This window comes from Hyperolius riggenbachi, chromosome 3 (genome assembly GCF_040937935.1).
Source record: "Hyperolius riggenbachi isolate aHypRig1 chromosome 3, aHypRig1.pri, whole genome shotgun sequence".
In the NCBI taxonomy this organism is placed as follows: domain Eukaryota; kingdom Metazoa; phylum Chordata; class Amphibia; order Anura; family Hyperoliidae; genus Hyperolius; species Hyperolius riggenbachi.
Window position 1 is genome coordinate 264,057,464 of NC_090648.1, and position 24,034 is coordinate 264,081,497.

General features: G+C 43.2%; 1 protein-coding gene across 1 annotated transcript in view; it reads left to right on the plus strand.

The window, feature by feature from the left end:
- The window catches only part of BCAP29 (B cell receptor associated protein 29), a 99,898-nt gene that overhangs the window by 19,083 nt on the left and 56,781 nt on the right, over nucleotides 1-24,034 (plus strand). Inside the window, exon 3 of the mRNA XM_068276285.1 lies at nucleotides 14,532-14,632. Within this exon, the coding sequence (XP_068132386.1) occupies nucleotides 14,532-14,632 (101 nt within the window). The remainder of the gene's footprint in view (nucleotides 1-14,531; nucleotides 14,633-24,034) is intronic.

Consider the following 24,034-nt stretch of genomic DNA (forward strand, 5'->3'; position numbering starts at 1 on the left):
CAGATGGTCTTGCAGAGACATTGCTCAATAGTAGAAAGAAGGTAACTAGAGTAATTTACCAGAAGGCATGGAGAGTCTTTAATGACTGGTGCACTAACAGATCTTTCAACAATAGATCACAATAGATCACTTAGATCAGTTTTGGAATTCTTACAGTGTGGCTATAAGAAGGGCCTCAGTATTAGTACTCTGAAGGTTCAGGTTTCAGCATTAAGAAAATTAGCACAGGAAGACTATATTATCCGTTTTTTTCAGGCGTTAAAGAGACTAAAGCCATCTGTAAGATCAAGAATACCTGCTTGGGATCTTAATGTGGTATTACAGGGATTATGTGAGTCTCCATTTGAGCCTTTATCTCAGGTATCGGACAAATTCCTGACATTAAAGACCATATTTCTTATAGCTATTACTACAGCAAGAAGGATAGGAGAGCTACAAGCGCTATCCATAAAAGAGCCGTACTGTGTTATTTCAGAGGATAGAGTAACATTACGTCTGGACGCAGCATTTCTACCGAAAGTTGTTTCTTCTTTCCACAGGAACCAAGAAATATATATCCCATCATTTTGTGAAAATCCAACAAATGATAAAGAGAAGAGACTACATCTACTGGATGTAAGAAGGAGTCTATTACAGTATTTGGAAAGGTCTAATTCTTGGAGAAAGTCAGACGCAATGTTTGTCCTATTTGCTGGGAAGACAAAAGGAAATAGAGCTTCCAAGACAACCTTAGCGCGCTGGATCAAACAGGCAATTGTAGCAGCATACCAGGTGCAGGGGAAGACATTAACATCCTCGGTCAGAGCTCATTCTACGAGAGGCATTTCTACTTCATGGGCAGAGAGGGCAGGGGCCTCCATTGAGCAGATATGCAGAGCTGCAACATGGTCGAGTCATAACACCTTTGTAAAACATTATCGACTCAATGTATCTGCAAGCACAGATTTATCCTTTGGAAGGAAGGTTCTGCAAGCAGTGGTCCCGCCCTAAACCTGATCTCTAGTATATCGTCTCATCCAGGGGTGCTGTCCGAGTGACGATCCGGGAAAGACAACTTTACTTACGGTAACGTCTTTTCCGGTAGTCAGGAGGACAGCACCCCTACAACCCGCCCTTTTTGGGTGGAGCATCAGAGGTTTGTATAAGCATTTTAGTGTCCGTATTATCTTTTATATTAACTGAGGTATAGCAGCAAAGTAAGTGGCTTATATAGCAGGCTGCCTGTTGCTTATGCAAATTTGTTCTTTTGCAGTTCCTGTCCACGGTGGGGAGGGAGACAAGTCTCATCCAGGGGTGCTGTCCTCCTGACTACCGGAAAAGACGTTACCGTAAGTAAAGTTGTCTTTCAAACAAACCTTTCATCTTGCGACATGCATTCTCTTAAATCACCCTGTTCCGCTTCAACACACACACACACACACCTAGGCTGAAATCAGTTTCATCATTTAGCTGGAATTTGTAGTCCATGAGGACTCTTGCCCCCTCCTCAGAAATGTGGGCGTGACTCATACCTTCTCACAGATTCCAGACAGAAACTCCACTCAAATTTCACAGAATTTAACAGTACAAACACATCCCACATAACATTCACAAACAGACAACTGCAACAGTGTAAATGCTTTTAAACCTCCAAACTTCAGACAAAAACATCAGACAAACAGAATATAAAGCTTCTACAAACATTTGTATACTGTGGAAACTTACACGAACAACAAACAACAAACAGACAGACAGCAGCTCATAACTTGTGGATTTTCCCCTGTAGCCCCCCTCCTCCTCCCCCTCTGCTGGATACTTCCAGGGGAGCTCTGGTGATTTAGATTTCAGAGCTCAGAATTCCCAGCTTCACATTTTACACGATCCTTTTAATACCATAGCATAACATTCCATCTTGACATTCGTTTTTTCAGTAATACACTTACACATTTACCTTCAACTAGGGCACAAATGAGTACCCTTAACCACACTTGTCACTTAGTAACCTTGGTGTCTGTCAGGACACTGCTGGACTAGATGATCCTTTTTTCCACATTGAAAACATTCTCCGCGTCGTTTGCGGCCTTTATGATCCCTATATCTGCGCCCTCGTGGGCGAAGTGTATGCCCATGATCATTCATGTAACAGCCATTTTCATCATCATCACAATCATAACCATATGTAGCAACTTTCTTCCCTTTCTTTTCCTTAATCCCACATACAGGGTGTCGGATGCTTTTTAGAAAATCACTCGGTCTGCAGACTCTATGATCCACAACATATTGTGTGACACACTTGCACAATCCTTCAGTCAAAACCTCACGTACAGCAATCCTACACCGTTCATAAGGGGAATCTGTTGTTTCAGCAGCAGGGGGAGCTATACCTCTATATTTGCTAAAAACCTTCATCACTTTACCCAGTAGCTCATCTATGTCTGATGCATTAATACCATATTCCGCCTCATATGTCTGGGAGGTCCCATCCACCTTTTGTGGGAGGGGCTGAGTTTGGTTTTGGGGAAAGTCCCGGGGAACCTGGCATACGGTAGATGGTACCTCCTCCAAGTCTTTGTTCTCTATCCTTAACCAATGTGCTAAGACTTGGCCCCTCCTTGTACATGCTTCTAGTAGCCATCTTTGAGCTTCTGGTAAACCATATTGCTTCTCTAAAACCATATTTCCCTGTGCATCACTTTTAATTTGAGAAACAAGATTTCTGCACCCCTCAAGGTGTAAGTGTCCTGCAAAATCATATTTACTTTTCCACAGGCTGCAATATTTTACCCAGTTTTTATTTTTCTTGCGCATAACACATTCATCATTAGTGGCCATAAGTTTACTTGTACCTTGGCCCATTCTCTCACAACAATCGAACAATTCTTCACTGTTTAACTCGCCCCCCCCCCCCCCTTGTTTACACACCTCTTCGCAATGTCCCGTGGGTCCCCTCCCAGAAAATGTACTGCCCTCTATGCACAAAAATATAACAATTCCTGCATTTACAGCGCAAAGGTCTTACAATTCCCGCTGAGGCAGAGTGCCTGCACTAAGATGAAAACTTTCCTGCTAAGGCACCTCGGGGGCTGCAGCAGAGACCTGACAATGCTCAGTGTAATAAACCGTTACTTAGGACTTAGGGAGTTAAACCTTTAAACACACTTCAACCATCATAACAACACATCAACAGCTTACATTCTAATTTTGCGCATCCCTGTGTATGAGAAGTTACAGAAATAAAAAGTAGTACTTACAATTAAGAAGCTTTCAGGACACCCGAGAAGTTTGTTTTAGAATCCTAAGCAGGCGATTTCACCGACCTTGGCTGAAGAAGTCTCACGGTTCGAAATAAACCGTATGTCACAAAGACGTGAGATCTAGATCTTGCATTTGGCCACCTTTTTAAAGGAAATATAATCCCGGTGGGCTTTCACCAGCTTACTATCAGATTCGCCAGTCGCAAACGCGCTCCTAGGACTCACCTCTCTGTGACTATAGGTTTTCCGGTTCGATGCAGACCAGATGTTAAAGGAAATAAACTTACTCAATGAGACTCCTCCATTTCGTGCCAATGAAAATGAAATCTTTATTCACTCAGCTGAGGACCCTTTTATATACCAGCATTTATTAAGGGAGAAACAGGCTAGCTGCAGCCCGGCTAGTCACAAAAGGGTAGAGACTTCCTTCCTCGGTAAATCTTTATACCCCAGTTAACATGCTAATATATTCCTCCCTCCAAACAGTCTGTAATCCCATAAGTCCAATGAGCAATGTCCAGTTTCTTCTTCTGGGTGTGTCCGGTCCTCCTCTGTGTCCTTCATAAATAATTTAGAAGTCAACAGGAACAAGAAATCTTCTGTTCACCAGTTTCCTGTTTCGTTTCTCTCACCTTCAGGAAACTGGTTTAGACTGGCCCCTTCAACCTGCTCATTCTGCGCCTGGCACAGAATGACACTGGGGGGAGGTTTTGAAGATTGTTCTGGTCTTTTACTGTGAAGGAATATAGAAAGCTGTGCACAGTGAATGGTTCAAAACATATATTCAGTGATATCGTGATAACTCCTTGGTTAACAATAATCCTTTTACTTAAAGTGTCACTCCAACACAATAATCTAATCTTGTGCATGTGGTCTGTATAGTCACATAGGTTACACAGGATATACATGATATACAGGGTATACATAAAGATTAACAGATTTAATTATAAAATTCTTTCCACAGTGTTCCCTAGATTTGCTGCTATTCAGTGGATTAGTGCAGGTGAGCAAAATGAATAGCAACAATAGTTACGCCCTCGCATCCCCAAGTACTTCCAAAGATAAACAGGTCCATACTGCGCACACACGAGTGCGCGCTCTGCATGCACAGTACGGATGGGCCCATCTTCTCAAGCACTCGGAGACGCCAGTTTGTCTGAAGTCTTCCGAGGACTCTTATGGGTGGCAAATTTGAACAAGGGACAGCAGGGGAATAAGCAATTTTTTCTTCCATGTTTGCTTTAGATTTGCTTTAAAGAGACTCCGTAACAAAAATTGCATCCTGTTTTTTATCATCCTACAAGTTCCAAAAGCTATTCTAATGTGTTCTGGCTTACTGCAGCACTTTGTACTATCACAGTCTCTGTAATAAATCAACTTATCTCTCACTTGTCAGACTTGTCAGCCTGTGTCTGGAAGGCTGCCAAGTTCTTCAGTGTTGTGGTTCTGTGATGCATCTCCCTCCTCCTGGCCCCTCTCTGCACACTGCTGTGTGTTATTTAGATTAGAGCAGCTTCTCTCTTTTCTCTTATCTTTTACAAGCTGGATAAATCGTCCTCTGAGCTGGCTGGGCTTTCACATAGTGAGGAATTACAGACAAGGGCAAAGCTGTTTGCAGGAAGAAAAGAGCAGCCTGAAACTTCAGTGCATGAGAGATGCAGGGGGAAAGAAACACACAAATGATCTCTTGAGATTCAAAAGGAATGCTGTATACAGCCTGCTTGTGTATGGATGTATTTTCTATGTGTGGACATACTGTACATCAACCTACTTCCTGTTTTGGTGGCCATTTTGTTTGTTTATAAACAAACTTTTTAAAACTGTTTTTAACCACTTTAAATGTGGCGGGGAGCGGCGAAATTGTGACAGAGGGGTAATAGGAGATGTCCCCTAACGCACTGGTATGTTTACTTTTGTGTGATTTTAACAATACAGATTCTCTTTAAAGAGAACCCATTCCAGATTAATAATAATAATAAATAAACCATACTACCTGATTGAGGGGGGGTGTACTAGCCAGATCAAAAAGACCTCCTTACCACCGTTCCTGCGCCTTGTAATCAATTAGTTTCAATTTCAGTTAGCAAGCTGCCGATGAGCTCCTTGTCTGCAATTTCTGCGTCCAGGGGACCTACAAAAGAACCGGAAGGACACAGAGGTATGCAATGAGATGACTATCAGGCCTCTGTGTTTCAATCATTTTGCATATTCCACCTCTGGTACACTTCAAATGAAGCCTTGAGGAGCACTGATCTGTCTAAAGGTTGCCATTAACGATCTGATTCTTCCTTACCTTCTCATCACAATCTAGGAGAGGTCTGTAAGGTATGAATAACAGGAAGCCAAGATTTATTTTTACATATCAGAGTGCTATATATAGAAAACCATTCATCCATTGATGTTTCTCTTAGATGGGCTTTATATAAGCAGTAAATGCATACTGATCCTGGATCTAGGAAGAGCTATTTACAGAGAAGATGCTAGGAAGAGAGATTTAAGTTAAAGCCTCTAAGTATTGTCCCAGCTGGTACAGTCCCTGTATTTCGGTAGTGGCAATGTGTTTTAATGTAGGAATTCTACATTTATTGTCTTTTGTGATGATGCAAAACGTGTATTTTACAGTTGCCTATGACTATAAAGCATTACACAGACATTTGTGCAAGCCGCCCTGCTTCTAGAGGCAGGTGGACTAGGTGACCACCCGGGGTGCTGCGGGGTAGAGCAGAAATAGAGGTTAACAACTGACCCTGGGTGCAATTTAGCCTAGAAACTGCCCTGTGTGCAAGTGAGGTACATATGCATACACCATCTCTCCACACCCATAACAGGAGATGCTGAGATTACATCTTAGTGGTGCGATGCAACACATACAGTACCTTGGAAGTATGCATTACTGTCACTGTAAACACACACATTGCACAGTAAACACACTGGATGCAGCATGTTATTCCGTTAGAACCCGCTGATGCACCGATGTGAACATACCTTAGAGAGATAATTGCATTGCATTGGGATGTGATTATATTGTACGTTGCAACGCAGCTCAATGGATGCAGTATGAAGGACGCCATGTGAAGAAGCCTAAAGGGCTAAAAAGGCTTGGAAGTGGTAGTGCTGTATTTAAATTTAAAACATTTGTTTTGCTCCATTAATCTTCCGGCAGCTGTGGCCGAATTATCTTGTGTAGATAGGGGGTGGTGCACACCTAAAAGAGCTAGCGTAATTGATTTTTCTAAGAGGTTCCAGGCATGTGCCTAGCAATTTTTTTATTTATTTATTTTAGTTATACTTAGAGATTTTTGCAGCATTTTGGTGTAGCAATTTTTTATTTTTTGTACAATAGAGCTGGAAGTGTACAGCTTTTGAAAAAAAAGTTTGGAAAATCGCTCTGTTCTAGCAATTTTTAGAGCGATTTTCCACTTTCCTATACTTAACATTATGTACTGTACTTGGTTTGCCACCCACCCTCTATGTGCAGAGTAGTGCAGGGAGCATTTTGATATTTCCCCATTCCAAGTGCTGAATCTGGTCTCTTCTTCCACCACCAATCACCCGTTTGTGCGGACATTCTCCTATGGGTCCCAATCACGTCATGTCATGTGATCAAGACCCGAAGCAGGATGTCCGCATATGGTGCCGCTTCATGGTGATGCAGTCCTCTTCCTTCAGGTCCAGATCACATTATATGACATGTGATTGTGACCCATAGGAGCACACAGGACTGCTCCGTGGTAGATAAACTGCAGCCGGAAGAAACCCGATTCAGCAGCCGGAATAGGTGTATATATATATAAAATGCTTCCTGCACTTCTCTTCTTATAGGGGTTGCAGGCTGGGGAGGCAGAAAAGTATAGCATAACATCAGGGGCGCCTCTAGCCTTCTTATCACTCCAGGCAAGAAATCCTGTGGCGCCCCCCCACATAAAAAATAAAACAAAAATCATATACATTATAGAACACTTCACACATGATATAAGCCATCAGAGAGGGATAACTATGAAATGGGGCCCTAGGCAGGATAACACTTTGCCCTTCACTGATGGTCACCTGGCTTATTTAGTTAGATTTGGTGGGGGCTAGCAACCACCAGGCCCCTAAACTCTCTCTAGACCCTAGGCAGCTGCCTAAGTTTGCCTTGTGGATGATCAGCATTGTATGCCATACAGCACATGCTGCCAGTATGCACCTCAAATAAATACAGCATCCACACTACAAGTTCCAATGGCAGTCACATTGCAAGATTGGATTATCAAGCAAGACATTCTTACTTTCAAAATAATTTTTCACAAACATTATGAGATATGCAAATATGTTACCACCTGTTAGGGTAGGACTAGAGTGGGTATATCATGACATTGAAGGGCTGATATGGTAAGGTGGTTTAAGGCCCAGTGCACACCAGCGGTTCAATGGGATGGTGCACACCAGCGGTTTGAGGTTTTTAGCAAACCGCAAAGGTGCCTCCTGCTGCACATTTGCGGTTTGCAGAAGCGATTCTGCCTCAATGTAAAGTATAGGAAAAATGCAAACCGCTCTGAAAACCGCTAGATCAGAGCAGTTTTCCAGGCGTATTTGTTACAGAAGCTGTTCAGTAACATCTTTTACTGTAACAATATTTGTAATCTGCTTCACAAAAACGCTCGGCATGTTTAGAAAATGTCTCTAAACATGCCTAGAATCGCTCTGAAATCTGCTCCAAAACCACTAGCGTTTTGAGGATCTGCTAGCGGTTTTGGTGTGCACTGGGCCTAACAGTTTGATTCATAATCCATTCTGGAGATAAGCACAGTGTGTTTGTAGTGTAAGTGATACAAGAGAAGAGAAGTAGAATGGAGGGAGGAAGGGTAGTAGAGGGTCAGAATTGATGACATGGATGAGCAGATATCTATGAGTAGAATAGAGGCTCAGTGGGTACCACTACTGCATTTTAGTGCTGAGTCCTAGGCTTGAACATTGGCCAGGGCAAAATCTGCATGGAGTTTCTGTCTTCAGACACTTCAGACATTTCCTGCATCCTAAAAAACATACTAATAAGTCAACTGGTTTACCCCAAAACAATCCTATATTGAAAATATTAGACTATAACTGTGGTAGGGATTAGACTGTGAGCTCCTCTGAGGACAGTCAGTGACATGACTATGTACTCTGTAAAGTGCTTCAGGAGATGTCAGTGCTATATAAATAAACAATATTAATATGGTAGGACATTAGACTATGACTATGGTAGGGTTAGATTGTGAGCTCCTCTGAGGACAGTCAGTGACATCACTATGTACTCTCTACAGTGCTGCAGAAGATGTCAGTGCTATATAAATACATAATAATAATATGGTAGGACATTAGACTATGACTATGGTAGGATTAGATTGTGAGCTCCTCTGAGGACAGTCAGTGACATGACTATGTACTCTGTAAAGTACTGCAGAAGATGTCAGTGCTATATAAATACATGATGATAATAATATGGTCGGACATTACAGTTTGACTATGGTAGGGATGAAATTGTAAGCTCCAGTGAGCAGTCAGTGACATGACTATGTACTCTGTAAAGTGCTGAAGATGTCAGTGCTACATAAATACACAATAATAGTTCCAAATGCTACTGGCTCCCCTGAAGAGTGCTCATACTAGTGTACATAGTTGTGCACATTGTTCCCCAAGTAGCAGTTGTTTGGTCAGAGAGACAGTGGGAGAGGGAGCATGAGCAGAGGGTGAGGGCAAGCAAAGTTAAGCTCCACACTCACCACAGTGACTGCAACAACACAGGAAGATGGATCCAGCGAGGTGTCCCTCATGACAAGCGTCCAGCGATTCATCTTCCTGCCAGCGGGTATGTGAGATGTCACGTGACATTACAGGACGGGCGCGAACGAGAAGTCAAGCGACCTCAGTACTTTACTTGATCCTCAGTGACGGTCACTTTTCACCACACAACGCTAAGCGATGTCACGACATCGTGTAAATGACTACTTGTCGCTCAAAAAAAAAAATTGATGAACATCGGGAAAATCGTTGGAAAAATCGTGAGGTGGTACATAGCATTAGAGAGAGGGCAAACAGACAGCATTAATGGAAATACATTATTATGCCATCTTCAATTATAAGTAGTGATGGATATAATTACACACGTTGCTTACATGTCCATTATCATTGTTTGAGCTTTAGATGCTGCCCTCCTATTCACTCACGCACAATGAAAGACAAAACCTGCAACCCCCACTGTGTCCATTACACACTTCAAACACTGTCCTGTTGAATTCAGGGAGAAGTGCAGGCTGTGTAGGGGAGAGGATCAGATGATCCATAGCTAGTCATGGCGATCCTCCTGACATCTAGACATGCAGACATTCTAGCAGAGCACACAGCTGTCTGCAGAGTTTACTGTTTGTTTGTTTGTCTCACTCCCTCTGCAGACTCAGTAACATTTGGGGGTAGGGCGCTGTCGCTGTCTCTGTGGAGAGGCAGAGAACAGCTATAAGCCAGAGACACCTTCTTAGGGAGTATCTATAATTCTGAACTCTGAATGATTCTTTAGTGACTTAGCAGAAGGCTATTTGTGAAAAGAGCAGAGTAACCAAGCAGCTCAGGGTGACCCAAGCTACTAGGAATGTATAGGGGATAAAATGAACCAAATGCCCTCCTACTAAAAAAGCAAAGCTTGGTGTAATTTGCCTTCTTAAAACAGAAGGAAATCTTTTTCTCTCCAGTCCCTTACAACGGTCTTTCAGGACAGGAATTTTTATTTCCCCTTGGACTGACAGTAATTTATTGTGCCTTCCCCATCAAAGCCGCTCCAAGCCGCTGCCTGGGTGGTCAGTAGGTAAAGGCGCCCCTGCATAGCATTCTTTATTCCCAGTGAAGTGAAGTGATGAACACTGTCTCATGCTCTGTAAACCAATGATCAGTTGATTGGGTGGAAAAAAAGATAGTTGCTTGTTGATAATTATGTGCAAAGTAGCACTCGTGGGAAACAGGTGAACCATTATACCATTTACACTGCTCAGTTTTACACTTATGAAGTTTGCAGGTCTCCAGAAATGTGTAGTTGTTCCTGCAGAAATTAGAGCATTTTCCTGGCGATCAACTTCTCTCCGCCTTTATAAACCGACCCACAGTACTCCCGGAGGACAAAATCACATCACTGGATGATTCATAGCCCACCAGAGTCTGTTGTATAACTCTAGCTTCTAGATTTTGGTTTACTGACCGTTACAGAAAGATGCTTAAAAATATGTTGTAATTAACCTAATAATTATTTTAAATCCTTCCCTGTGGACAAAGTGCACTGACTCACTATGCCCTGTAGAGGTCACACATGCAATGTAGTATTTTCTATTGTTTCTGTTTTGTTTTTTTTCTCTTAGTATGAATGCATGCCGAAGCATTTTTAGTTTGCATGAAAGGTACTTGGCAAGAATTTGACTGTACACTACGCATTTATTTATTTATTTATTTTTTAAAATCAGTTATTATTGGGTTTGTCAACATCTACATACATAAAAACAGTATGCATCAAATATGTGACAATCCTAGCGTAATCAGCTGACAGAGATGTGGAATAGATACTAAAAGCTGCAGAACCATTGAACCTAATTTTGTGGCAATAAAAGAAAAGAGGGGAAGAACATGGAGATAGAGAGAAAAGGAAGGGGGGAATTGTAGGAGGGAAAGGGAAAGAAAATTCATCTGCCACAAACGAAAACCTTGTATATTACAAATCTTGAGTCATGAAAGAATCAGGGATGCTACATTAATTTAAATTAAGTATAAATAGATCTGATCCATGTTACTGCTAACACACAATATACACCAACGTACATAATACACATCACACGGCATATTCCACGGGTTACAGAGGAACAGATATGTATTTATACACAGCGATGTAGTAAGCTGTAGGACCAAGAGTAAGACCTAATAGGTCGGTATCACAAAAATCATGACCTATAAGAAGTAAAAGCATCAGAAAAATCCATCCATAGTGCCCAACGCTGAACATATATCTCCTGCTTGCTTTTGGCAGGCAGAATCACGTCATCTATTTTTTTGAGGTCATTTGTGCATTTACTTTTCACAGTATGAAGAATTGCTATGTAACGTGCGTTATTGCACACTTTATCTAGAAATGCACTTGGATAATGGGGTCGATTACAATGCATTGGAATGTGCCTGTATGATTGTATGAGTAGTGCGTTCATTTGCAGCAATGCGTTAATGCACCCTTACCAGCACTACCTATCCAGTTACTCCTGAAAGTGAGAGGAAATTAGCCTAGTTGACTGCTAGTTATCTTTTACAAAAGTTCCACGCCAATTGTAGTATGATACAAGCGCTCTTTTCTATTTAGTGCAAAGGTCGTTATGTTGCAGCCAGAGATATCCTACTCCACAATAAGAAGCAAACTGTACAAAGCAACATCGGCACTTACAACAGCAATAATGATGTCTATTAGCGTCAGGCTCTCATGCCTCACCACAGCAGAATATCTGAATACACCTGCAGTCACCCAGAGCTCAAAAACACATCACAGGTGAACACCACCACAATAGGCAATATCGTAGTGAGGGTTTCATATGTCACAATCGGTATGATAAAAAAGCAGTACAGCATGCGTTCAGGAAGCTGAATACTCACATTGTGGGTTCTGAACAACAGGGACCCATAAAAATAATAGCGCATATAATGGCACTGAAAGTGCAAATTCAGTCAATCAGGTCAAATGAAAGGTAGCCATACATCTAGTGATGATGGGCAGATTTGACCAAGATACAAATCTCTCTCTCTGATCGATTCTGATTAGAGAAGATCTATTGGCTGCCCATACACCGCAGGCCGATTCACGATCAATTTCATGCTGAAATTGATCCGTCGGCCTGCCGCTGTCCTTCCAAATGTGTAATGTGCCCAGCCGCGTCCACTGCTTGTCTGCCGCTTTCTCCGAGCACACTCCTTGCTCCATACACGCGCTTCACCTGGTTACCGGCATAGACCTGGGCGCGTGTGTGACATCACACACGCGCCCCCGTTACTCCGGCAACCATGTGGGGCGCATGCATGGAGCAAGTAGTGCGCCCGGAGCCTGCGGAGGACGAGTGGCAGCCATGGGCAGGTAGTGTATAGTGCCCTGAGGGGGGGGGGGGGGGGGGATTTGGTCGCATTCGTCGCTTGTCCCGATATTGCTTGCTGATACCACCAAACACCCGAACGAGGAAGTCGGCCTTACATCTTGCAGCATGTCCGACCGATTAATACGACCAATTTCAGCCCAAAATCTGTCACAATGTCAATTGGGCATGCACGTGGCAGCAATATTTTTCATCTTATTCCAATTATAGTAATCGAATTGTATGGTTGATCGGCAACCAATTCGCCTGATGTATTGCCACTCTCCAGTTCTTTGGAGAATTTGAGTGAGTACTGAGGTTGCTTTGTACAAAATGTTTGTATTGTGTTTATTCAATGTCTTGCCCAAATCTAAGTGTACCAAAGTCCAAATTAGTCAGAAGAATTGTTATTAAAGTGGAAATAAATGGGAGATGATTAAAAATGATGCTAATTATTGCTAATTATTATGAAAATCTATTGTAAAATGGACCAGTCACATTTTATAGTAAAAGCATTTCAACGGTCCACATTCAAGCTGCACAGATTTGCAGTAACATTTGCATTGTAACGGTTGGGTGCTGCAACTCAGACGTCTGATTATAGGTGGCCAATAATGCAAGTATAGCTGGCAGAGATACTGACAGAGTTGTGTATTAGTGCAACCGTAACTTTAATAGTAGAGAGGAACTTTACCAGAGGAGCTGGTAAAGTACTATCAGTACACTGACTGTATATATATTGGGCAGCACGGTGGCGTAGTGGTTAGCTCTCTCGCCTTGCAGCGCTGGGTCCCTGGTTCGAATTCCAGTCAGGGCACTATCTGCAAAGAGTTTGTATGTTCTCTCCGTGTCTGCGTGGGTTTCCTCCGGGCACTCCGGTTTCCTCCCACATTCCAAAAAACATACGGATAGGTTAATTGGCTCCCCCTAAAATTGGCCCTAGACTACAGTACTTACACTACATAATATAGACACATGGCAATGGTAGGGATTAGATTGTGAGCTCCTTTGAGGGACAGTTAGTGACAAGATATAAATATACACTGTACAGCGCTGCGTAATATGTCGGCGCTATATAAATACTAAATAATAATAAAAAAAATAATAAATATACTAGCACAGACCTTTACAAAGGGCTGGAATAGGTACAAACAGTGAAAGAATAGGAAAATACAGACAAGTCCTTCACCAGAGGGGCTGGCCAGGTACTAGTAGTGAAAGTGACTGTAAAGACTCGATCAGACCTTTCCAGAGGAGCTGGAAAGGTGCTATCAGTCACTAATGGAGCAATAAGAAACTATCTCCCCAGAGAAGCTTGTGAGACAATAGTACCTCACCAGTGGCGAGGGCCCACTGGTGAGTAGAGAGGTCAGACAGGCTAGGTTCGGCAACAGAGAGATAAGTATCAGTACAGAATCGTGAGACAGAAGAGTAATCAGTAATCAGGCAGAGTTTAGCAACTAATCAGATAGGCAGAAGTACAGAAGCGTTAAGCAGGAAGCAAGGTCAGAGGTAGTGCCAGAATCATACACAGGTAATCAAATACAATATAACAACAATCCTAGTCTTGGTGTGAAGTTCTTGGTTTCAACACCTGGCACTAGTCTAAGATCTGAGCGCTCACACAAAGTATTCACGACAGCAGACAGGGAGGGAATGAAGACTGGAGGCTTAAGAAGCGGAAGCACGCTTCCAGCCACTCCCACCACGGAATCTGCCAATCGGCGCGGCGAGAGTCATCAGTGACGTCAGCCGACCGGCTGGTCAGCTGACGCGCCTTCTGCCCGCATAAAGGTCCTGTCTCCGCGCACGCCCGCGTGAGACAGAAACCCTATGAGCTGGAGATAACATCGTTCCCGGCGTGCTAGACGCCAAGAGAGCGGAACACGCCTGAGAGCCAGGGAGAGAGGCGGCTGCAGACCCCCCCCCCCCCCCCTGCGAGTCAGCAGCCGCCAGATCCATGCTTGTTACATGCATATTTGTGCATCAACTTAGAATTATTTGCCTATTTCAAAGTTAACGTTGGCACAGAGCCAAAGCTTTGTACTAAATGCCTTTTAGATGTCAGTGGCAAAGAAATATAGGAACACAAAAATGCCTATTCAAGCAGCAATGTAATCAAGGCCTGCACCGATTTCCCTTTTTATGCCTGATTTCAGTGTATTCTTGATAATTATTTTTTCTGTCATTTTAGGTGGAGAAAGATATTCAGATTTCAGCTATGGAGTAGAATATCTCCTTACTGGAACAAAGCATTTCTGTCAATCATTGTTGTACTGGTTGTTCTTTTTCTTGGTGAGTTAATTAATCTTTGTAGAGGGTTTTACAAAAAGTCTGTAAACTTGTCTACGCTGCTTCTCTAATGCTGGGAATACACCATGAGATTTTTCGGCAGATAAATGGTTCGATAGTTTCCCACAAGTCCGATCTGATTTTCGATCGATTTTCTGATTAATTTCTCATAGAAGCGAATGGAAATCGATCGACAGTAAATCTGCTGAAAAATCTAATTGTGTATTCCCAGCATTATGCTGAAAGCTTTATTTATATATAAAAAGCTTTATTTCTGTCCTCTAGCACCAGTCAAGGCCACACATGTACACATTGTATAATGTAATATTAGGAGGGGAGTTAAACATTCAGGTAGAGGAATTTCTTTGTATTATTTTCTACTGAGTCACTTTTGTTAACAGGATTTATAAATATGTTCAGTGTGCTAACCAAATGTTTATGTGACACAACCTTTGGAGGGTAATGTTGGGCTGGCAGACGAATATTAGTCGTCCAGCACTGTTGGAAAGAATTACAATGAGATTGTGCATGTCTCAGTGCATACATGTGGGAAATGTGCCCTTTGTGGGGACTGGACCGGGGAAACATAGGATGGGGAAGACCCTGAATATACTGGTCTGGGGAGCACAAGGCAGGCAGCCACTAGACACTAGGGAAACTATATGGAGTAGAGGGGGCCACTAGACCACCAGGGAGCTCTGTATAGGGGAGGGGGACCACTAGACTGCCAGGGAATGCTGTGTGGGGAAAATGTCCTCGTTCCAACTCAACCGGATATTTTTTCATGCCACCAGGCTGTAAACATTTTCTGGAGAGAACTGTGCAGTCTAATAGGATGGACTACTATAATGGGAGCCATTCTAATAAGATGTAGCATGGAGCACCATAATGGGGGCTATTATAATAGCAAGGAGCACTATGATTGGCTGATGGTGTAGTGGGAGACACTTTAATGACAAAGTCTTTAACTGAAGGTAGCTAGATCGTGGTTGACCCTTTCATGGGTGAAACACTATAACTGGAGCTCTACAAAGGAATACCAATATAAAATGGGAGTATATAATGGTGGCACTATAATAGGAGGTCCACAATAATGGGGGCATGATAATAGTAGAGAGAGGAACATATTCCATGGATTATACAAAGCTATGACACATTTAAGGCTTGGTTCATACGAGCAGCGCTTTTTTTAATTGCAAGGGAATTGAAGAAGCTCTTACTAATGTAAAGCTATGTGTGTGATCTCACTTGTGAGGCGTGATTTTTAAAATAAATCACTCATAGCATTAATCAGGAAGAGCTTTTCAAATCACTAGTGCTTAAGAAAATCTAGTAGTGCGAACCAGCCCTTAGGCACTCTGGGAGGTGATATGCTTTGAGGAAGGGGGGAGGGGTTTTGAAACCATGGGTGTTTTGCACGAAAGCTGCAACCTGAACAAACTGATAGGTGGTTGCCCAGTTTGTTTAGTCTGTAGTCAGTGATGTTTATTTATATATTGTATTTATAAAGCGCCAACATATTATACAGCGCTGTACATTAGTTAAGTTTACAGACAATATTTAGGGGTGACCTACAGCAATAAGACAATACAGAAATACAAGAAAGACCAGATCATGCAGCACAGTATGAGTACAAGGTAATGCTTAGTCACTGGACGGGAGCATGGAGATTAGGCAAGTTGAGTTCACTCAGATACATGGGATGGTTGTTCGGTGATAGAGGTTCGTGAACAGGTAGACATAAGGAGAGGGCCCTGCCCAAAGGATAACATGCAGTTTTTGGTAAATATGTGTGGTCCAAGTCTTGGCATTGGTCACATTATATCTTACAGACCTTCAGGTGTTTTGAATAAAATCTTTGCATTCTATTCCATGTTTGTTTCTGTTGTCGAGAGGAATGATCCAAACACATAAACTCTTTTGTGTTTGCTTTTGTTCGAGTCACCACTTCTGAGTGTGATTTGATAGAAGTGTGGTTGTTTTAAATTGGCATTTCTGCAAACAACTGAAATTGCCTGTCAAATTGCCACATGTAGACACCATCCCAGATCTGAGAAAACATGTAATATTTGTTGTTGCCTAAGTATGCTTTTAAAGAGTAATCATAAATAACTTCAGAACATCTTGGTGGCAGTCTTCTGTAAGTGACTACAGTACTGCTATTTTATCCTGACACTACAGAGCCATGGCTGAATCCTCACTAATGCATGTGGATTAAATATAGCCTAGTTGTGCAGGATAGAAGATTTCAATGGAAAGCACAAATCTTTGCCAAACTGTTGCATTTCCAGTTAGCTGACAGCTTCTGTGTACTTTTTATGGGGGTCAATTACATTACAGATAAATATTTCAACATGAATGCCTTTATGAAGGATGCCAAGCTCCTCACACCATTAAATGTGCATTATAATCTGAAATGTAGCGCATTGAGCTGTGATTTTAGTTTGATGGAGCGGAAGAGGTAATGTGATATTGCTGCTGCTTTGACTTTACATGCAACATTTCTATTTACAAAACATAGAAGACGTCTGAACTGGAACCACCACACCTTTTATCATTGAAAGGCACATGGAGAGCAGCACCCAATGCCCTTTGTAACTATTTTGCCTTTATTTTGACAACATATCTTCATTTTATTTTTGCAGCAATGTCCTGTGCCTTTCTTGTGTCCTCTGACTAGAAAAATTCTTGTGTGTCTCAATAACAAGAACCCTCCTCGGGGTCAGCGTTAAGTAACCTTTCAATGATCCTAAAGGGTTTTATTGGTTTCGGTAGGTTATTTGTACCTTGATGAAGCTAATTTAGTTTATTGGCATGGCATTCAAAACGTGATTTGCCTTGGTGGTAATGCTTCAGGTCTTTTTAATGCTTCAGATTTGCAAATCTTATGTAATCAGTCTCTTAAAACTAAAATACAGTAGAAAAGGATGGAGGGTTTCAGAGGAACTTCAGAAAATACTTACAATGTCACTTTTTAATTAATGACATAAATTAAAGCAAACCTGAAGTGAAAATAAGTGTATGAGATAATGAACTGTGTAGTACAGCTAAGAAATGGAGCATTAGTAGCAAAGAAAATCCTCTCATATTGTTTTCCAGTACAGGAGGAGTTAAAAAAAACACATCAGTTGTTATCTATGCAAAGAGCTTCGCTCAGCTTTTCGACCCATTGTGTCGAATACAGTCCTGATTTCTGGAGCACTTAAACAGCCAAGAAACCGTAAGAGACGGCTTGAGATAAGATTTTACTGCAGGAAAGTTCAAAGGGCCAATATTTGTGCTTGTTTTATAGCTTAAGACAGAGTGTGGTTTTAAAACTGCAACTTTGACAATAGGATGCAATGTTATAAAATTAGCTATATAACTAAAAATAAAACATGAGACTTTTCTTTGCTACTAATGTTCTTTTCATTTTCCGTACTGCGCATACAATTCATTATATCATTTTTTTTATTCTGGTTTAATTTAAAGGGCATCTAAAGTGCAATGTATTGTGATGAGATAAATATAAATAAATATATATATATATATATATATATAATGCCAATCCTACTAAGATCTTGCTGGTGTTACCTTTTTATTGAAGGGTTAATACACCAGTCGCTGTATCTGAGCCATCCAAGAAATTAAGTAATACAGATAGTAGAGTACCGGTAATTATACAGATATTTTACTAACCCTCTGTACCCTAATTCTTACACTAACTCTACCCTATCTATGCCGAACACTTACTACTCCCCACCTACTTACTCCTACCGGTAACCCACACCTACCTACACCAAACAATAACCACCCTCCACAGTCCTAAAGCTACGTACACACATACGACAACGATCGTTGCGTCGTTAGCCTGCAGGCTAAGTTGGAAGAATAATGCTCCCAGCCATTTCTCGGCAAAGTGATCTGCCAGACAGAGAGGGGTTGGGGGCTGCTGTACACACGCTGGATTCCTGACAGAGGAGCCATCTTGGGCCGAGTTTCCTCTACCAAGTGTTTGGAGATTTGTAGTGTTTCCATGCCTCACATTTTCCCCATTATAGTACATTACTCTGACAGCTGGTCATGTAACTTATCTGCACATCACTGATCTCTGCTTATCCATCCTTTCCAATGCTTACCCCTACTGCTCTCTGCACAGAAACCATGAATAAGATGAGAGGAGTGATTGCACACAGGCTGTGGTGACGAAAATGCAAAGATGTTTTGGACCACAGAAAGTACTTCAAGCATAGAATAAGGAGATTGTTACATTGTAGCTACTTTTTAACATCCCTGTCTGGCTGGGAGATCTCTCATAAATTCTTTGCCAGATTTATGGCAAACAAAGCAAAATGTAGGTGCTACTGGCAACAGTGTCCTTGACATCCTGTGTACAAGCACATCTGTTGTGTTTTGGTTGTATTTGAACTCCTATGTATACAAACAGACCTCTCTTTTATACTTGGAGTGCTGGCAATATTTGTACTTTTGACTAGAGGTGTAACGAACGGTTCGCCGGCGAACGGTTCCAGGCGAACATTGGGGGTTCGCGTTCGCCTGCGCCAGGCGAACTTTTCCGGAAGTTCGATTCGCCCCATAATGCACTATGAGGGTCAACTTTGACTCTCTGCATCACAGTCAGCAGGCACATTGTAGCCATTCAGGCTACAGTAAGCCTTGGAGCCCCACCCCCCCTTATATAAGGCAGCCTCCGGCGGCCATTACAGTCACTCGTGTGCCTGCTAGAGAGAGGAAAGGGACAGCTGCTGCAGACTTTTTCTCTTAGGGACAGATTAGTTAGGTTCTAGGCTGCTTTGCTTGTTCCTGACTGATTAATATTGCTTTTAAAGCACCCAGCAACAGCTCTTTTCAGAGCTCAACCTGTACATTTTTTTTCTGACACTTTTGTTGCATGCACAGCCTTGCTAATTGATAGTGTGTGTGCCACTGCCAGCAGCCCAGCACATTCAGTGACTGACTGCCTGTGTGTGTGACAGGGAGCTGCACATTGTACTACCCAGTACTGCATATACCCCAGTACCTGTTGTGTTTACTTAACCCACCTCATCACTGCATATACCTAGCTTTGTGTTGAGTGAACCCAGCTCACTGCATCTAACTACCCAGTACCTGTTGTGTTTACTTAACCCACCTCATCACTGCATATACCTAGCGTTGTGTTGAGTGAACCCAGCTCACTGCATCTAAGTCTAACTACCTGTTGTGTTGAGTGAGAACCCACCTCACTGCATCTTAAGTACCTTTACTGTATACTGTTCAGTGAACCCAGCTCACTGCATCTAACTACCCAGTACCTGTTGTGTTTACTTAACCCACATCATCACTGCATATACCTAGCGTGGTGTTGAGTGAACCCAGCTCACTGCATCTAACTACCTGTTGTGTTGAGTGTGAACCCACCTGGCCACCTCACTGCATCTAACTACCTGTTGTGTTGAGTGAGAACCCACCTCACTGCATCTTAAGTACCTTTACTGTTAAGTGAACCCAGCTCACTGCATCTAACTACCTGTTGTGTTGAGTGTGAACCCACCTGGCCACCTCACTGCATCTAACTACCTGTTGTGTTGAGTGAGAACCCACCTCACTGCATCTTAAGTACCTTTACTGTTGAGTGAACCCAGCTCACTGCATCTAACTACCCAGTACCTGTTGTGTTTACTTAACCCACCTCATCACTGCATATACCTAGCCTTGTGTTGAGTGAACCCAGCTCACTGCAATTAATTACCTGTTGTGTTGAGTGTGAACCCACCTGGCCACCTCACTGCATCTAACTACCTGTTGTGTTGAGTGAGAACCCACCTCACTGCATCTTAAGTACCTTTACTGTTGAGTGAACCCAGCTCACTGCATCTAACTACCTGTTGTGTTGAGTGTGAACCCACCTGGCCACCTCACTGCATCTAACTACCTGTTGTGTTGAGTGAGAACCCACCTCACTGCATCTTAAGTACCTTTACTGTTGAGTGAACCCAGCTCACTGCATCTAACTACCTGTTGTGTTGAGTGTGAACCCACCTGGCCACCTCACTGCATCTAACTACCTGTTGTGTTGAGTGAGAACCCACCTCACTGCATCTTAAGTACCTTTACTGTTGAGTGAACCCAGCTCACTGCATCTAACTACCCAGTACCTGTTGTGTTTACTTAACCCACCTCATCACTGCATATACCTAGCCTTGTGTTGAGTGAACCCAGCTCACTGCATCTAATTACCTGTTGTGTTGAGTGTGAACCCACCTGGCCACCTCACTGCATCTAACTACCTGTTGTGTTGAGTGAGAACCCACCTCACTGCATCTTAAGTACCTTTACTGTTGAGTGAACCCAGCTCACTGCATCTAACTACCTGTTGTGTTGAGTGTGAACCCACCTGGCCACCTCACTGCATCTAACTACCTGTTGTGTTGAGTGAGAACCCACCTCACTGCATCTTAACCACTTGACACCTGAGGCATTTTTCCTCTTGTGGACCAGAGCAATTTTCACCTGTCAGCGCTCCTCCCTTTCTTTTTCCAATAACTTAATCACTACTAATCACAGCGTAATGATCTATATCTTGTTTTTCTTGCCACCAATTAGGCTTTCTTTGGGAGTTACAGTATGCCAAGAATAATTTTAACCTAAATGCATTTTAACATGAATAATAAGAAAACAAATTATAAAATGCATTATTTTTCAGTTTTTGACCATAATAGTGTTAAAATAAAACACTCTGCTGTGGATAAAAGCCACACATTTTATGTGCCCTTTTGTCCCGGTTATTGCAACGTTCAAAAAATTTCCCTAGTACAATGTATGGCGCCAATATTTCATTTGGAAATCAAGGTGCATTTTTTCAGTTTTGCGTCCATCACTAATTACAAGCCCATAAATTAAAAATTAATAGTAATATACTGCCTTGACATAAATTTTTTTAAAGTTCAGTCCCTGAGGTAACTACTTATATATATTTTTTTTAATGTAATTTTTCCCCCCTTATATAAATAAAAAAAAAAGTTTGGGTATTATGGGAGGGTGTGGGAGGGAAATAGTTAATTATATCAGTCAGTGTGGGGATTTTTATTAAATAAAAAGCAATTTTGGTGCAATATACCATTTGGCCACAAGATGTCCTCAGTCGTCATTTCCGATTCACGTACATAAGCACGTGAATCGGAAGTAATCCGTGGCTGTGTAACGCAGGAAGATACAATGAATACCGGCGTCTCGTAGACGCTGGTATTCATTGAATCGGGGACTTAGATTTATGAATGGGACCTGCGGTCCCATTCATTAACTTCCCCTCTATGCGGCGGTAACGGCGGTGCGCGCGCACGCGCGAACGGGAGCGAGCGGCGGCTGCATGCCTCTGCAGACTTGTTTTCACGGCCCTGGTGCATCCTGTCTTTTTTCCAGGGCCGTGAATATACTGCACGGCATGCAGCAAGTAGTTAAGTACCTTTACTGTTGAGTGAACCCAGCTCACTGCATCTAACTACCTGTTGTGTTGAGTGTGAACCCACCTGGCCACCTCACTGCATCTAACTACCTGTTGTGTTGAGTGAGAACCCACCTCACTGCATCTTAAGTACCTTTACTGTTGAGTGAACCCAGCTCACTGCATCTAACTACCTGTTGTGTTGAGTGTGAACCCACCTGGCCACCTCACTGCATCTAACTACCTGTTGTGTTGAGTGAGAACCCACCTCACTGCATCTTAAGTACCTTTACTGTTGAGTGAACCCAGCTCACTGCATCTAACTACCTGTTGTGTTGAGTGTGAACCCACCTGGCCACCTCACTGCATCTAACTACCTGTTGTGTTGAGTGAGAACCCACCTCACTGCATCTTAAGTACCTTTACTGTTGAGTGAACCCAGCTCACTGCATCTAACTACCTGTTGTGTTGAGTGAGAACCCACCTCACTGCATATAGCTAGCATACCCCCGAGATGGACAAAATGGACAAACCAGGTAGAGGAAGAGGTAGAGGCAGACCCAGAGGAAGGCCACCAGGCACTGGCAGGTCTGTGGCTGTGCGAGGTGGTGTTGCTGTGATTTCATGCTGACCTGCCCCAAAATACAGTGCTCAGAAGAAGGCACGTGCCATCACTTCCCAAAATCGTGAGGAGGTGATTGAGTATTTAACACAGAACACCTCATCTCCCGCAGCCACCAGCGCTACAACAAGCACCACATCCGCTGCATTTGACACTTCGCAGGAGTTATTTGGTGGTGGTGGTGAAATCACTGATTCCCAGCCACTACTGCAACAACAACAAGAAGGCGCAGGTACACCACCTCATACGTCTGAGTTAGGTGGCGATAGTATGGACGTAACGTGTGTGGATGGGGATGATGGTGGACCACCTGAAGTTGGTGCACTTGAGGAGGTGTCTGAGGAAAGCGCAGCTGGCCAGGAGGATTATGATGACGATTATACGGATAGCACATATGTTCCCGGTAGAGGAGATGACCAGGGGGACAGTTCAGAGGAGGAGTCAGAGAGGAGTAGGAGGAGACGACTCCATGATAGAAGCAGAGGGAGCTCGTCCTCAGAAACAGCTGGGGGCAGTGTCCGGTGCCATGTATCGCCAGCTATGGCCAGGGAGCACACATGCCCTTCAACGTCAGCTGCTGCTGATGCCACCGTAGCGCCATCACCCCAGGGGGCCTCAGCGGTTTGGAAATTTTTTCACGTGTGTCTCAGATCGGAGCAAAGCCATCTGTTGTCTCTGCCAGCAAAAATTGAGCCGTGGAAAGGCCAACTCTCACGTAGGGACAAGTGCCTTACGAAGGCACCTGGAGAGAAGGCACAAACAGCTATGGCAAGAACACCTGAGTAAAAGCAGCACTCCTCAAAAGACAAGCCAAACTCCTTCTCCTCTTCCTCCTTCAGGTGCATCGTCTTCATCCACTTTCTCCCTTGCACCTTCACAGCCACCCTCCTCCACACCGCCTCTTCCCTTGAGCGGTTCCTTCTCCTCTGCCCACAGCAGTACCCAGCTGTCCGTGAAGGAAGTATTTGAGCGGAAGAAGCAAATGTCTGCCAGTCACCCTCTTGCCCGGCGTCTGACAGCTGGCGTGGCGGAACTATTAGCTCGCCAGCTATTACCATACAAGCTGGTGGAGTCGGAGGCTTTCCGTAAGTTTGTGGCCATTGGTACCAGGCCGCAATTATTTTTCTCAAAAGGCCATACCCAAACTGTACCGTGCAGTTGAGAGGCAAGTGGTGTCATCTCTGGCACACAGCGTTGGGTCAAGGGTCCACCTGACCACGGATGCCTGGTCTGCCAAGCACGGGCAGGGCCACTACATTACGTACACAGCCCATTGGGTCAACCTGGTGACCGATGGCAGCAAGCAGGGAGTACGTGGCTGCGCAGAGGACCGACTTGTCACACCTCCACGGCTTGCAGG